The 17,041-nt window shown below is 43.2% G+C and overlaps 1 protein-coding gene across 2 annotated transcripts in view; it reads left to right on the top strand.

The window, feature by feature from the left end:
- Positions 1–17,041, top strand: part of CDH13 (cadherin 13) — a 1,089,618-nt gene that overhangs the window by 422,615 nt on the left and 649,962 nt on the right. For both annotated transcript variants that reach the window (XM_078439088.2, XM_078439089.2), the window contains exon 3: positions 14,062–14,270. In XM_078439088.2, the coding sequence (XP_078295214.1) occupies positions 14,062–14,270 (209 nt within the window). The remainder of the gene's footprint in view (positions 1–14,061; positions 14,271–17,041) is intronic.

A 17,041-nucleotide genomic window follows, 5' to 3' on the forward strand; every position in this document is an offset into this window, starting at 1 on the left:
GCCCTGAAAGTACTCCCAGGTTACCAAAAGATAGGAGAAAATTATGAAGGTGTAGAAAGTGGTGTTCCACGCTCTATGGAATTTTGATTGGCATAGCTGCTGGTTATTATCAAGCCACCGACCTTGTCAATATTGAGCCTGTTCTTTAGGAGGGATTGTTGCCTCAGATAGTGTACTTGGGCTCCCAAGCAATACTCTATCTTCAGGAAATGTTCCTAAACCCTCTCTGGAATGTAGGTGGCATAAGGCCATCTCTGTGCAGAAGCATTCTTGGTATCCACAGGGAATGAAGCATGGGTTGTTCAAAATGCTTCAGGATGTTTTACACAGAAGATACTCATCCACGCACTGTCTACAGATTCTTTATGAGTTTTATGAAAATCAAACCATACTTAAGATCATGGATCAAAATGCCATGCTCCTTTTGTCCTCCACCCCCATGATGTTTTGTTTGCTGTGATCTGGGAATCTGTGATGGCTTTGTAGTGCAATAGCAGGATGTTGGTCTTCAGAAAGTCCAGATCTCAATAGTTCTTCGATAAAAGTTTTAGATAGATCACTGATAGCAAATTCCACAGTAAGCTTTTCTCCCAGCCTTTAAAAGCTCTTGAATACTTCTAGATATTCTGGAGCTGCATAATGATCTGGCGGGGCCTCATTCATGCATTTTCCTCGCCCTTCTTCAGATTGTAAGTGTTTCCTAAATTTTGACCTACAGAAACTTCTAGCTTCTGCTGGATGGGTTTTTCCCTGATGGATCTAATCGCTTACTTCAAGATTGCACTCAACTCTGTCTTTGATACCTCTTTCAGCTCTAGACAGACTGTCTAACTTCTGTTAAGCCATATGCTCCTAGGCTGTAGAATAACTTCTAACACTTACTTTGGGTTCCCCCAGTCCTGGAACAATCCACCCGCTGTATCTTCTCCCAGAACCTGGGACAGGACTCTACAATAGATGTAAAAAAGCCAAGCTCAAGCCCTGCTACTTACAGATGTGTGACCTAAGGAAGTTTGCTTTGGGGTCCCTCGGTGGCTCCGTCAGTTAAGCATCTGACTTTGGCTCAGGCCATGATCTTGTGGTTTGTGAGTTTGAGCCCCTTGTCGGGCTCTGTGCTGACAGTGCAGAGCCTGCTTCAGATTCTCTGTCCCCCTCTCTCTCTCTGCCCCTCCCCTGCTCATTCTCTCTCTCTCTCTCTCTCTCTCTCTCTCTCTCTGTCTCACGCATGTGCTATCTCAAAAATAAACATTTAGAAAAGAAGAAATTAGCTTAATCTCTCTGGGCTTCAATTTCCTCATCTCTATGGTATTATCATCAAAGGACTGTTGAAAAGATGAAAGAAATATTTGTCAATGGTTAGTGCACTGCCTGACATTTAGAAAATGTTCTGCAAGGAACTATATATAGAAGATAGCTGTATATCTATCTATTTACAGAAGTATATGTAACTATATACAGAAGTATATCTGTATATAGGTATATATCTAACCGTATGTAGAAGACATCTTCTATAGAAGATAGATGTCAAACCTAAAAAATCAGCACCATTATGGTTTTGTAGGGTGCCTTGAAGATATAGGGAAATGCTTCAGGTGATTATTAATGCCTGTTCATATGAGCTAACACTCATTTAACTTGGATACTGTTGGCATTTATGTTCACTGAACTAGTTTAGAACTGGAGTGAATGTTGTCTTGTTAGAATCCTCAGCGAGTCTGATGTTATTACAGATTTTTGATACCTAGCCAATTTGCCCATTTTCTTGGATCAAGTAGGTTGGGAAACTAACCCCGTACAGATTGGTTTGTTGATTTTATATAAAGAGAGGCAAACCAAGAAACAGTTATAGATAACTGTCTCCTAATTATAGACAACAAACTGATGATTACCAGAATGGAGATGGGTAGGGGAATGGGTTAAATAGGTGATGGGGATGAAGGGGTACACTTGTTGTGATGAGCACTGGCCATTGTATGGAAGTGTTGAATCACTACATTGTACCCTTGAAACAAATACTATATTGTGTGTTAATTAACTGGAATTTAAATAAAAACTTAAAAAAACAAACTTAACATTTACTTCTCCCAAAACCCACCTTCCTCTTCCCCATTTGAACATTTAGAGATATTGTTTACTGAGCACTGCTTCAGATGATAGATTATAAGGTCTTTAGGAGATGGGACTGTGTCTTCTCTATTAATGGTAGCACCTTATACATTTATTTTACTATTTGTAAATCAGAATCTGATTCAATACACATTCCCTGAAGACTCATTTTGCAGGACTTTTGTTTGTTTGCTCATCTTGAACATTTTTATTTATTTCCAAATGTTGGATTACCACTGCTACACTCCTACCTGCTTTCATCTCCAAGTCCCCCTAATCCCTTCTGAAACCTTCCGTGGTAGTGTAGTAAAAGACCAGTTGATCATTCCACCTAGAGTTCTAGGAAAGAGGTTGGGTCAAAGCTAAAGGCCCTTTAGATCCACGATGCTGTCTTGGTAAATTGATGGTGTGACGTCAAGGTTATAATTAGATCTTCAAACTCTCATAGTCAATTAAAATATGTGCCTATGTTGATTTGTATACTTTCACTATTTGGGTTATGTATTAGTATAAATATTTACCTGAAAAGCCATAATTCATCGCTTCAAATGTTTCTAATGTGTTGCTGCATTCTTAAACACAATTTTATTATGGCTTAAGGCCAAAGCATTGTTTAGAAGAACACATCCAATTTTATAATAAAATATAGGGAAAATATACAGGAATTTGCTTTCTAAGCAATTTTTAGAGAACACATCTCCTTCATAAAGTGAGAAATACTCGTTGATAATCCCTCATCTTGGATGCTTTCTGATAATGATGAGCATGCTCATTAGTTGACTTTCTCTTGCTGATGGGAATAAGTTATTATGTTTACCTATGATTTGTTTGCTTGTAATTTCTACCCTGTGGTGCTTGTTTGGCCTTTTGATACAGTGAAGAAATGGAATGTTCATCCTTCAACAGGGCAACCCTCCAGATCTTCTAGACACTGAATATCATGAAGGCAGATAATCTAGCATAAAGATAATATTCATCTTTATGTTAGCATTTATCCCTTACTGCCTACTATCCTGAGCACTGTAAGTGGAAAAAATATATTTTTAATGGGTTGCTAGATGAAAATGTTGAGAGTTAGAATAATAGAATCTCCCAATTGTAAGAGACATCATCCAACACCAGAATCTCTTCCACACCATTCCTGCTGAATAGCCATTTAGGCTCTACTTGAAAGCATCTAGAAATAAGCAAATTATTTCATCCAGAAATAGTGGTCCTTCCAAATGGTAATCTGAATTTCTTCAGGCTTTTCTAGTATTTGAACAATAAGGAGTTCATGCAAATAACAATATTTGCACTCTACATTCTTATAGCCTCCACCTGCACAATTGTAACACCTCACCTTACCCCCTCCCCTGGCCATCATTGAGATGATTTCTGAAAGACCTCACCCAAACTCATAAATTATTCTCCCAGGACCCCTCCTTCTGGCCTCTTTGTTGCTTAACGTACCTGAAAAGCTCTTGAAGGAAGAGTGTCCTCACGGCTCTTTGTGAGAAGGCTGCTTCTCAAAGTCCATCTCTTGGATCGTCAAAGCCATGAACCCCCAAGATGCCAGGAGACCCAAATGTACTATAGCTTCCATTGTACGAGAGCAAAGTGAAGGTGTACTCCATTCAGAAATGGGGCCAAGCCACCATTCACCATCGCTGTTTGTAGGGAACCAGGCTAACAGAGCTTGAGATTACCTAAATTGCCTGTGGTTTGTGCATCTTTAAGCTTGTATATATAGCTTATGCCTTTCTTGAACTACAAACCCATGGGGCTAGACTAGGAAGCCAATTTTGAGTTCTGTCTATTCCTTCTGTTTCTGCTTGTCTCTAAGTGCCCACATAGAAGTTGTCCTCCTTACAGGTCCCTTCCTTGTTATGTAGATCTGCCCACGCAGTTGACAGGTACTTGGGAAATCACGGGTCTGATTGCATCAGACATGATCAGGATCTGAATCATGATTTAGGCTCAGACAAGACACTCTGCCACATGTCCCCAGACAACTCCAACTGCAAGGCCAAAAATCTGGAATGTTGCTGTGGACCAAGTCTCTCTTATCATTAACAGAAATAGGGAGGGAGGCACATTTGCACATAATTACTAGATAGCTCAGAAACTAAAGGCTATGTAAGAGACATGTGCTAGTCCTATGGAAATCAGTGAGACGGAATCTCTGTAAATCTGAGACTTGGTGATTCTCAAAGCTGCTGAGTCTGTGATTAATATTTCGCTGATCGGGTGACTTTCAATCGACTTCCTCAAATCTTCATGAGTTTGGGCCATCATTCTCAGTTTTGTTTGGGGAGTTTCAAATTTGCTTAGCTGTCAGGTTGCAGTTCTGCTGTTTATTCATTCAATGAACAGGGTTGAGTGTATATTGTGTCAGGCACTATGCCATATAAAGTAATTCCAATTTGAAATACAAATTCATAGTGATTATAAGTACCGTGGGATAGACGATGCACAGTATTCTTTCAGAAAACAATCTGCCATGTTTTAAAGAATCTGTAACAGGAGGAAATGTAACCCTGACAGAAAAGACTGGTTTGAGAGCTAGCAGCTCAGTTTTTAGTGGTAGGCAGAAAATGCCCTGAAAGCAGATGTGGGCCCTGTCTTGTTCCAAGAGGAAGCCCTTAAGGGTTTACATGGCAAAAATAGGTTTCTGCAGAAGATCACTTGACAAGATCATTCATTATGATATCTTTGCCTCGATAGAATTGAAACTCTATTTTATCAAAGTTGGAATCAAAACATAAGATGATATTAAGACTGTGCATTCTGCACCCATCAAAGCTACAAAGACTTTGCAGGTGAAATGTATTCCAGAGCTAATCAGTCATGGGTAAGAACATGCCCACAACCTTACAGAAGCTATGCACATGTCAGTGCTGATTCCAGGCCAACGATGGAGTACAGGATACAATTAAATGTGTTCAGGAATCAGGAGGGTAGAATGAATGAAGGCTGGAGGAGGTGCCTATTGTATCATCTGGGGATCTGGCCCAATGTGGGTAGGACTGAACATATGTTAATGAAAGTTAGATTGGCTAGAACATTTGAGAAATGAAGGAGTTCAGGGAAACCATAGGCAATGCTTTCTGTTTCTCTCAGTTGGGCAAGTCCATAGAGCCTCTGGACTAAGCCTTATGAACTCTTTTAAAGGGAGTCGGTACCTCTGGATGCCAGTGGGATCCTGAGGGATGTGAAAAGCAATTAGTCTTGCTCTGTATCCTGGGGAGAGTCCATCTGATGTTTCTGAATTAAGTGCTACTTCAGTTGTCAGAAAGGCACGGCTTTCCGTGTCCAGGCAAGGACTAGCAAATGAACAAATATGCAGACCTTCTTGCTACTGGAACAACTGGACTCTGTTTTACTAATGAGGCCAGGGGTACTGGGATATCTGGTATAAGGGAGAGTAAACAATTTAGGTTCTACTGGACAGAGTCATTGCCTGGTGTCAGTGGTGTGCTGGAACCAGCTGATACTTGCACTCCTGAGAGCTGGTTAAGTTTCTAGAAAATCTGCAAGCCAGCTGAAGGCACATTGGTAGCTGAAATCAGCCATATTTAGAATATTTACACCACAGACATTGGCAAATGCTATGAATCAGGACTTTTCCCCTCACCAGCATAGCTGCTAAAACAAAGCCACTCCCTTCTGTGTGAGACTAGAGATGGCTAGAAGCAGATTATCTGTAGACCCAATTGTATCTCTCTGTGGGGGAGATTCCTTCAGCTCCTAGGAAGACCCATTCAAAGCCCATGAGCCCACTGATCCACACACACATCCTCACTCAACCAGACAAGTAGTCTGACCACCAACTCTAAGAGGTACACATACCACTCACGTGCAGACCAATTTTCAAGTCTCTACAAATGTATACATGTATTTAGGACCATTTTCCCATTGAAGATGCGAGTGTACAGATCATAGACTGACCCCAAAACACTTATAAGAGTAGGACAAATTCCATATTTTAGTACATACCTATCTACATGAGCAGGACTGATCTATATTTTGCAGATAAATTTAAATCCATTTGCATTTTCATATTTCCTGGGATCATAATACAGCTTAATTTGCTTGCTCACACATTTCAAGATGGTAAGAAATCTATGCCTTTTGGATTTTCATCCTCAAGAACCACATGCAAAAGAAAGAAATAAAAAAGCATAAAATCAAGGTCAGGAAGATTAAGACCCTTAATTCACATGCCAAACTTCCCATTTCAATTGTGGTTTTGTCTCCCAGCTTAAGTTTGTCTTTTTGTGACATTTGCATTAAGCCCAGAGGACTTTTTGAGTGGAAACATGCTGAAAGCATAATTGAAACTCTGAGTGGTGCCATTTGTCTCATTTGCATTTTTCCCCCAGGTGGGGAGTTTTCACATCCCCCTTTCTTCTCCTGGGGTGTTCAAAGATTATCGCAAAGAATGATGTTGTGCAATTGATTCCAATAAATCCCTATGTACAGTATATTATATGTATATTTTTTCTTTCCAGAAGCTATTTTAAATGCCACAGTGATAAACTATGTAAGGAAGTCCTTTGTAGGTTCATATTAGCACAGAGAGTTTATTTTCCCCCTCAGATAGAGATTTTGAGTATTTGTTCACAAGTTTAATTGTTTATTAGAATGTTTGCTTTCAATTATTTTCATGGTGTCATTCCAAGCTCTTTAGCAGGATGTTTCTGTAGAAACACATCAAAAACAAAAATAGATGGACGGGGCGCCTGGGTGGCTCGATCAGTTAAGTGTCCCGACTTGTCTCACAGTCAGTGGTTTCGAGCCCCGCATCAGGCTCTGTGCTGATAGCTCAAAGGCTGGAGCCGGCTTCGGATTCTATGTCTCCCTCTCTCTCTGCCCCTCCCCTGCTCTCTCTCTCTGCCCCTCCCCTGCTCTCTCTCTCTCTCTCTCTCTCAAAATAAATAAATAAATAAATAAATAAATAAATAAACTTAAAAAAAACTTCAATTTTACCCTTAATATGTTTTTTGAACTCTGTGTCCCCAAACATGCACTGACTCAATCTCTATGAAAAGTTTGAGGGGCTCCTGGGTGGCTTAGTCAGTTAAACATCCGACTCTTGGTTTTGGGTCAGGTCATGATCTCATGGTTTCATGGGTTTGAGCCCCACGTTGGGCTCTGCACTAACAGTGCAGAGCCCGCTTGGTATTCCCTCTCTCCCTCTCTACCCTTCTCCTGCTCATGCTGTCTCTGCCTCTCTCAAAAATAAATAAATAAAACCTTAAAAATTTTTGTTAAAAAGTTTGAGAATCACTGATATCTTGGTTGTGTCAGCAAAGTTAAAAAGACAACAATGCAGGGCTGAGGCTATCAGTTGCACCCTTTAATAGGGATTTTAAGGTGAGTGTGTAATCAGTGGGGCAGTAGAGTCTGTTTTTCTAGGAGGAAGAAGAAAAAAAAAGTGTGGTGAACTTTTTTCTTTTTATAAAGTATTCCTCATGTATTTCAAATCTGCCATTTACCTATGGCCAGAGTTGCTGTCATTGGCGAAGTCTAGATCTGTGCCTTTCTAAGGTTTGCATCTCTCTCAAGTCTGCATTATTTATGTTAGATATGTTCTTTCAATCAGAGGGCCTTCTGGATTATATCCAATAATCATATGGAGTTAGATCTCGTGTAGATGATAAGCTTGAGTAGGGCGGGGCCAGGCGTGAGTTTTTCTAAACGAGGGATGTGCACAGAGGCATGGAACCCTGGCCAGCATTTCGGGAGGGCTCTAGTGGCTGCAAAGACAAATGCATGTTTTCGTTTGACTCCTTAGATTTCAGTTAACATTATTAGAAAACAGGACATCTCGCACATCCAACAGATTTTATAAATGTTATCTTCAAATAATTTTGTGAGAATAAATAAAGTGAGACACGTAGAAGAAAAATATTAGCTGAATAATGGATCATCTGTGAAAATATGGCAGAACCATGAGGCTGGGAGCCTTGAAGGAAGGGGTATATTTGCCGTGGCAGACTAGCAGAGACTGTGTGGCCTTAACCTCATTCAACCTCCCCAAGTCTCAGTTTCTAGAGAGGAAGAAAAAATTACCTACCTTGCACTGGTAATGTAAGGATTCAGTGCAGTCATGAATGTGAATCTCTCAGTGTAGTGTCGTGCTTTTAGGACAAATAATGCCTTAGATTGGTAGGAAGTTATCTGTACAAACAATCTATTTAAAGGATATTTAACGAAACTCTGTTGAGTCTGCTGTGGGTGGGGCCTGTAATTTTATTCCTTTGATGTCATCTTTTCCTTCACAACCTCTCACGTGAGAGAGGTTGGGCTTTGCCAAGAAAAGTAGGAGGATTCAAAGATGGGCAAGTCTGGATCAGAATCATCTGCCTCACTCCCTTGGCCCCAGCAGAGGTGCCTATAGTAACTATCTCCATGGAAACCACACTCAGCCCAGCAGGCCAGAGCATAGGTACCTGACTAGAAAGAGATGGAAAGACCCAGGAGGCAGGTGGAAAACCAGCTGGCAGCAGGAAGCTGTGCAGGAAAAGGAAAAAGTAGCTTCCTTAATGCCCACGATTACAGGAGTAATGATGGAGTAATGATAATTCTTATTCATGGAACACTATTCTAACTGTCATGTAGGTATATATGATCATGTTGGATGCTCACCATAAGAATTACAGTACCTGTGAGGGAGGTACTGTAATGTCCCACTTTATAGATGAAGTCATTGAGGTGCAAAGAAGATAGGTGGTCCACCCAAGGTCACAGGGCTGCTACACATGAACCAGGATTGGAAAAGGGCTTAGATACCTACTGTTAAAACTGCCCTTTCTTAAGGCAAGGGAATAGCAGTTCCTGGCATGCTAGGTCCCCAACCTCCTCTCTGTGCCAAGGATGGCTGGGAAATGTGGAAACCTGGCATCTTGACAGGAAGTCCATTGTCTGAGGCCCTGGTTCTTGGCCCCAGATGCATTAGATTCATCTGGAGAGCTTGAAAGAGATACTAGTGCCCTGTCCCCAGACCAGTTGAGTTATACCAGAATCTTGGTTGGGAGTTGAGAAGATATTGCTATTTTTTTTAAATGCTCCACAGGTGATTCTCATAGCCTGGAAAAAGAACCACAGTCTAAAGCATCTGCTCCTGAATTGGTAAAGGTATCTAAAACAAACAAGGACCCATTTTGCAATCCTTAGCTATTCGGTAGAGCAAGCTGGGAAGAAAGCTGGACTATATTGGATGCCTACCATGTGCCAGATCCTGAATGTGGATTTGATCCTTCAGTACACCCCTACCTGGCACTTCTGAGAAGCGTAGAGGGATGAATGAGTGGCCTTCAGGGGTCAGGATGGGGCAACTGCCCTTTTCCCTCTTATGTATCAATTCCCAGGAAATGGATGTACTGAGAGCTTGAACTGTAGATGCAGACGGATGGACTGGGGACAGTTTCCTGCTGTCTCTGAGTGTATGCACTTGATAAAGTTAGTCTCTCTGAGGCTCAGTCTGTTTTCCTGTAAAATGGAAAACGATGCTTACAGAGTGTACATTTTCAGTGCGACTATATTGCCCCCAGAGGGGTGGCATGAGGGATGGGCAAAACATTGCACTGTGTGTGTGTGTGTGTGTGTGTGTGTGTAAGGCACAGAGGCACATACTGTAAGTAAACAGATATGCAGTATATTGGGGTCATTAAAAGTTCATGACATTGGTGGCAATTAGGCAAACATTTCTAAAATTCTGAGGGGGGTACATAGTGAAAAAAAAGTGGAAAATACTGCTTATTGGTTAGAATTGCTGGGAGACTAAAAGAAGAGACTGAATATAGAGTCCTTGGCACAGAGCCTGGCGCTCAGATGCCACTCAATAAATGGTAGATGTTGTTACTGTCATTTGTCAAAACATTCATTGAACGTGTGCACACTGATCCTAGCTTTGGGACTATGTACAGCATCACTGGGATGATGAAGAAAGATAAGGCACCACCTGTGACTTCACCAATGAGCTAAGTCAAAGCCAAACACGGGAGACCTAGTGCTCTCATAAAGGGAAGCACACGGGTCTGGGGAACTAAGGGGACAGCATGGACATTCATTTCCTACCTGTCTCCAGTGCTGGGCTCAACCAAGACCAGAGGCAACTAGGGACCTTCTTTCTCAATTCCTGCCCTCGCCTGGAGCAGCTCCTGCTCCCAGCATGAAAGAAGTACCACCAGTCTGCCACCACTAGAGAATCACTTTGCCCCTGGAAAGCAGTTGGATTAAATGTAATCATTATTGATGGCCCCCTGTATGGAAAAGCATTCTGTTCATTGGTGGAAATAGAGTGATGAATAAAAAAATAAGATTCAGTTTCTGCTCTTGGTTTTGATGAGGAAAAGAGATATATAAAGTGGACATATTGATATAACATGATATAAAAGATCTTGTGTGCTGGAAAGTCTGGGAACACAAAGAGGGTATTTGGACAAGCTGCCTGAGCTGACTCTTGCAGAATGAGTAAGAGTTAACAGGTTAAAGAAGGCAGGCAGTAACTTTTTCTCAGAGCCATCAGTATGAGCAAAGGGTTGGGAGAATACAGGTGCACGCTGGCACAGGTGTGGATGATGAGTGAGACACGGCGTGAAGGCAGAGGCCAGAGGAGAGGCAGCTTAGCCATGGAGGACCTTGAGTGCTAGTGTCCTTTGGAATGGGGAGCTGTAGTTGTGTGAGACTCAGGTAGAGGCAGGTTGGTTCTATAGTGTGATAGGAGGGTCCAAAGCTTTCTTCAAGGAGTAAGTCTTTATGTGGCCTTCCAGACCCCACATTTCCAGCTTATCTCCACTCTTTCCTCCTCACTGTCTCCCTTGCTGTCTCTGCGCATCTCACTGGTTTATTTATAATTCCCTGAATGCCACTGGACTTCTGCACATGTTGTGGTTCTTTGTGCCTGGAATAGGTCCCCTATTACTTATAAGGTATTGAATTCATGTCTATTTCTCTGATTACACTGAAACTCAGGGACTCTGTCCGTCTTTGCTCAACATGATAGCCCAAGCATTTAGCATAATATAGGTTCCTAGAAAATATTTGTGGAAGGAAGTAATGGAGGTGGGAAGGAAGAAAGAAAAGGAAAAAGGTAAGGGAAGAGAAGGGAAGGTGGGGACAGAAAAGCAGAACTAGACCCCGATAAACTTCTGTATGCCTTCCCTCACCCCCAGCCCTCCCCAGAGGAGTCTGTCTTCTTGGGTCCTGCCCAGGGACCAGGACCAGAACCAGCCAGCATCCTGGCATTCCAGCAGGCCCTGTCATTTGATCAGTGTGCCTCCTGTGGATGAATGCTAGTTTATAATAACAATCAATGCAACTTTCATGTGTCTCCTTCATAGTTCACCTCCAAAAACTTAAAGCAGGTAGGCCCAATTAATCTTGGCTACCAAGACGGATGGTCAGAAGCAGTGAGAAAATGTCTGAGAACTACAGACTCAAAAAGTCTACCTGTGTGTCTGTACAAAGATGTCCCTAAATCTGCCTCGGCAGCCAGAAAATGTGCTGGAGCCCTGATGCAGAGGGTCCTTGACAGCAGACCATGCAGCATGCTTCAGGGCTGGGCAGGAACACAGGAGCAGGATTGGATGGGATGCCTACATCCTTATATTCAAGTTATGATGGGATTTTTAAAATTGATTTACATAATCTCTACAGCCCACATGGGGCTCGAACTCATGATCCCTGAGATCAAGAGTCCTATGCTCTTCCAACTGAGCCAGACAGGTGCCTCAGGTTCTGAAGGGATTTTAGGAGGGCTGTATTTTAAAGTTTATTTGCTGGGGTGCCTGGGTGGCTCAGTCAGTTAAGCATCTGCCTTCAGCTCAGGTCATGATCTCATGGTTTGTGAGTTTGAGCCCCATCGGGCTCTGTGCTGTGTATGCAGAGCCTGCTTCAGATCCTCTGTCCCTCCCACTGCTTGCTCTCTCTCCTCTCTCTCTCAAAAATAAATAACTTAAAAAAAATAAATGAAGTTTATTTATTTATTTGCCAGTGCAGAGCCTGATGTGGGCCTTGAACCCAGGAACTGTGAGATCATGACCTGAACCAAAATCAAGAGTCAGTTGCTGAACCAACTGAGCCACCCAGGTGCCCCAGGAGGGCTGTATTCTATATGAGGTTTTGTCTTTATTGAAACATATAGTTGTGCAAGAAAAATGGACCAGGGCTCCAATCTTGGTTTTGTCATTCACAAACTGTATGTGGGGCGGGGCGCCTGGGTGGCGCAGTTGGTTAAGCGTCCGACTTCAGCCAGGTCACGATCTCGCGGTCCGTGAGTTCGAGCCCCGCGTCAGGCTCTGGGCTGATGGCTCGGAGCCTGGAGCCTGTTTCCGATTCTGTGTCTCCCTCTCTCTCTGCCCCTCCCCCGTTCATGCTCTGTCTCTCTCTGTCCCAAAAATAAATAAAAAACGTTGAAAAAAAAATTAAAAAAAAAAAAAAAAAAACTGTATGTGGGGGGCACCTCCTTTGCCCTCTCTGAGCCTCAGTTACCTCATCTATAAACTGGGGTCAAAAAAGCACCTCATTCATTGTGCAGATTAAATAAGATAATGTATATAAAATGCTTAACACTTAGCCTTGCGTGTAGAAAGTGTTCAGTTCACATTAGCCATTATCATTATCAGCTAATGTGGCTATTATCGCCATAAGAATTATATCCCAGAACAGAATGATCAGCTTAGTTCGTCAAATATTTATATGGCTTCAACAGTGTGCTCAAACCAAGGTAGGTGTTGTCACCAAAGGCACACAAGAAAGTTCCTAGCAGCAATATGTTGAGAGCCCCAAACTGGAAGTAGCCTGATACCCATCAAGCAGAATAGAGGCGCCTGGGTGGCTCAATTGGTTAAGCATCTGACTCTTCATTTCAGCTCAGGTCATGATCTCATAGTTTGTGGCATTGAGCCCCACATTGGGCTCTGCACTGACGTGCGGGGCCTGCTTGGGATGCTCTCTCTTCCTCTGCCCCCCTTTCTCCCTGCCTCAAAATAAGTAAATAAACATTTAAAAGAGTAAAATAGATAAATTCATTATAGCCACATACTGGAACACTACACTGTGGTTTAGATTAACTGTTGTGACTCGCAGCCACATGGATGCAATCCACAGCCATGATACTGAGTGGAAGAATCCAAATACAAAAGAACACACACTGGATGCTCCCATTTGTATAAGTACAAATGCAGGTAGAACAGATCTATAGTATCAGAAGTCAGCATAGGGCAGCCTCCAAGGAGGAGGGTGGGGATTGTACTCAGGAGGGAGGGGAAGGGCTAGTATTTTGTATCTGGGCCTTGGCACCCAGGACATGGGCACACCCATGTTATGGAAATACATCAAGTTGTACATTCTAATTTAAGTGCTTTTCTGTATTTGTGTTATGCTTCAGTGAAAGGTTTGCTAAACAAACTAGGCTGCTCAGCAGAGAGCTAAGAAAACAAAAGTGGGGTGAGGAAAGAAAACAAGGAGTACAATTGTGTGCTTGCCTATAAGAACAGCTACTTTTCCTGATCCTTCCCATACATGACTTAGCCACTCAACTATAGGAATTTTGTTCACATATATCCTGCCACTGAATTAATCTGGGCCAGGCATCATTGGTACAACACTAGACTAACCGGTTTTCTTGGCCTGCCTTCTTTTCTCCAAACCACTCTCTAGAACCCAGAGCCACTAGTATCTTAAAAGATCCTGTGCATCTCTGCGTCCTCAGTCCTTAGCACCTGCCTGGAACATGAAAGGTCATCAAGGATGGATCTAGAAAGAATAAAGTCCTCCGGCACAATCAGAGCCAGAGGGCTACAAGGGAGTGCCGTGGGATAAGGGGGAGCATTTGTAGATCTGGGTGGGGAGCAGTAATCCACATTTAATGGTCAGAGATATCTCTGGACTAAGCTGCCCGACCTACTCATATTCTTTCTGTTTTTGTTCATCTGTTTTTTGTTTTGTTTTGTTTTGTTTCCCCAGTGACCTTCAATGACTGCAAGGGAAATAACAAGCTACACTATGAGGTCTCAAGCCCATACTTCAAGGTGAACCATGACGGCAGCTTGGTTGCTCTGAAAAACATAAGTGCAGTGGGCAAGACTCTGTTCGTCCACGCCCGGACTCCCCATGCAGAAGACATGGCAGAACTCGTGATTGTCGGAGGGAAAGACATCCAGGGCTCCTTGCAGGTAACATAGCTGTTTGGGACAAACGGGGTCCACAGAGGAGCACTGGGGTCTTTATGTCTTATTGTGGAAGATAGTTCTTTGGTTTATTACTGGCCAAGACGTTTCTGTCATTGCAAATGACAGAAACCCAACTCAAAAAACTATGGGAGAGGGTATGTGAGAATTTACTGGTTAATGTGACAGATATTTGGGGGATGACTCTGCCTTCAGGCAAGGTTATGTACCCATGTCCGAATAGGACATCAGCTTGATCCTTCCCCCTTTTGTGGTTCTATTTTCCTTCTGCTGGCTTTGCTGTAGATAGTCGCATCCCTCTGTCTTCCAGTGTAGAGGTCTCACCAGCTCTACTGAGCTCTACTCATTTTCCCAGCCTAAAGTCACCTGAGAGAGCACCTGTTCCTGATAATGCCAACAAATTCTTGAAATCAAATCTCGCTGGTTCTCATTGGAATGCATGTCCACCCTTGAACCAATCACTGTGTCCATTGGGTAGTGATGCTCTAGTTAGCTAAGTCTGAGTCACACATCTTATCCTTTTTTTTTAATGTTTATTCATATTTTGAGAGACAGAGCATGAGTGGGGGAGGGGCAGAGAGAGAGAGGGAGACACAGAATCTGAAGAAGGCTCCAGGCTCTGAACTGACAGCACAGAGACCCACGCGGGGCTCGAACTCACAGACTGTGAGATCATGACCTGAGCTGAAGTTGCACGCTTAACCGACTGAGCCCCCCAGGGGCCCCAGAGTCACACATCTTATCTTGAAGCCAGGTGGAGTCAGCCCCACCTAAGACCTGTGGGCCCAGAGCGAAAGACGGGTAGTTACTCAAAGTAAATTAGCATCATGTTATCTGAGGGTGGGGAATGGTGGTTGTGCAGGCAAGATCACAGTGACCCACTAGGGTTGTATAGCAAGGCAACCATTCCTTTTGGCACTGCTCCTTTGCTATGCCCTGGTGCCCACTCCAGACACACATGGATGCAGATCCCTACACCTGCATGCATGCTTCCACACTTTAAGAGTGCTACAAACTGGGGGCACCTGGGTGGTTCAGTCGGTTGAGCATCTGACTCTTGATTGCGGCTCATGTCATGGTCTCACAATTTGTGGGATCCAGCCCCACATAGGGCTCTGTGCTGACAGCGAGGAGCCTGCTTGGGATTCTCGCTCCCCCTCTCTCTTTGCTCCTCCCCTCCACTCTCCCAAAATAAACAAATAAACATTAAAAAAAATTTAAAAAGAGTGCTACAAACTGCCCTTTAGGCTTCCTGCGACTTTTCACTACAAATGGACTCACCTACTCCACTTTCCTCAAGAGCTTAAAGACTCTGTGGTTTCTTGGTAGAAAGACAAGGCACACAGCAAGACAAGGCACATGCTGTGTCCCCAGCGTGGTGTGGCCAGAGTTTTCTCCTGCTTGACAGTCTGGTGTTAACCCAGTGTTTCCAAGTCTTGATTTTCTCTGCCTTTCCCCATCTGTCACATTCCCCATAACTTTGCCGAATCTGCTAATTCTCTTCCGTGGTGGAGGGCAGTGGGTGGAGTGAACACCAATTCTGTGACTGGGGAGCGGAGACCATGTAACTGGCAATGTGAGTGTTGCTTTCCTGCCAGTGCTGTCTGTGTGATCTTGAAAGAATCATAAAACTTCTTTATCTGCAGACTGGAGGGGTAAAACAGTCTGGGATGGCAAATAAGTGGCATGTGCATTGGCCCATTCTGTCACCATCCTCCTGGCAGACATTGCTAATTATCCCTGGCTTGACCTCAGTATCTTCCCCAATGCAGTGCTTCTGGAAGCTACTATCCGTTGATCATTTAGAGATGTTTCTAGGGATGGAATATATTTGCCATCCCTGGACCAGACAAACTCCATAATTCCCCTTCATATCTGTGAGTCTGTGTGTTAAGGGTAGATAGCAAGCTAGAAATTAATCCACAGTGTGCCACTGATATTTTCAAAGAAAATAGGATATTGATGAATACATCCAGTGTGGGAACCCACTGGCACTACGAAAGCAAGCTTGTCTCTCCCTTAGCCATGGTCATTTTCACAGCATCTCACTAACTCATGATATAAATGACTTGGCACATATCTAAAGTAACAAAATTGCGGGATATACAGCACAAAGTGCTTCTTAGGAACAAGTAAATGGCACAGGGATTCACGTAAGGGGGTTTGCATGTGGGATGGGATGTGTTCAGACGGACATTGTTCATCATGGTTAGTGGCTCATCTCTGCATCCAGAAAGGACAATGTCATACTAGTTTAAAGGGGAGCAGCAAGAATTCTAGGCACTTCTTGGGACAGATTCCAGCTTGACAGGCTGGGGAGGCCTGGGGGTCAATATGAAGAGACTCGGCCTTGAAGAACTGGTCTCTTGAGTCCCAGAGAGACCCTCCTCCTGGAGGCCAAGCCCCTTCAGAGCCATTTCTCATTTGCCACTGCCTGTGCACATTGTCAACAAAACCTGACTGTGATTGCCTGCTTCTTATAAAGCACGGTGGAGGCTGCCGTGCTGTTCGGTTTGCCAGACTCCAGCAGAACGGGCATTCATCTCCTGCCTCCAATAATTTTACAAAGTACGAAAATGGGCCTGTGAAACACCCCAGATGCGTCTGTAATAAAAAGCCCAAAACAATTAAAAAAGAAAAAGGATAGGAAAACAAAATAGCTAGCTAGAGAATTCCTCCAAGGAGAGCGCCATCCTTAGAGATGTTTATTTAGTATCTTTGAAGCCCTACGACATGCTGCCAAGCATCCAGCTTCT

The sequence above is a fragment of the Panthera onca genome, chromosome E2 (genome assembly GCF_046562875.1).
Source record: "Panthera onca isolate mPanOnc1 chromosome E2, mPanOnc1 haplotype 2, whole genome shotgun sequence".
NCBI lineage: Eukaryota > Metazoa > Chordata > Mammalia > Carnivora > Felidae > Panthera > Panthera onca.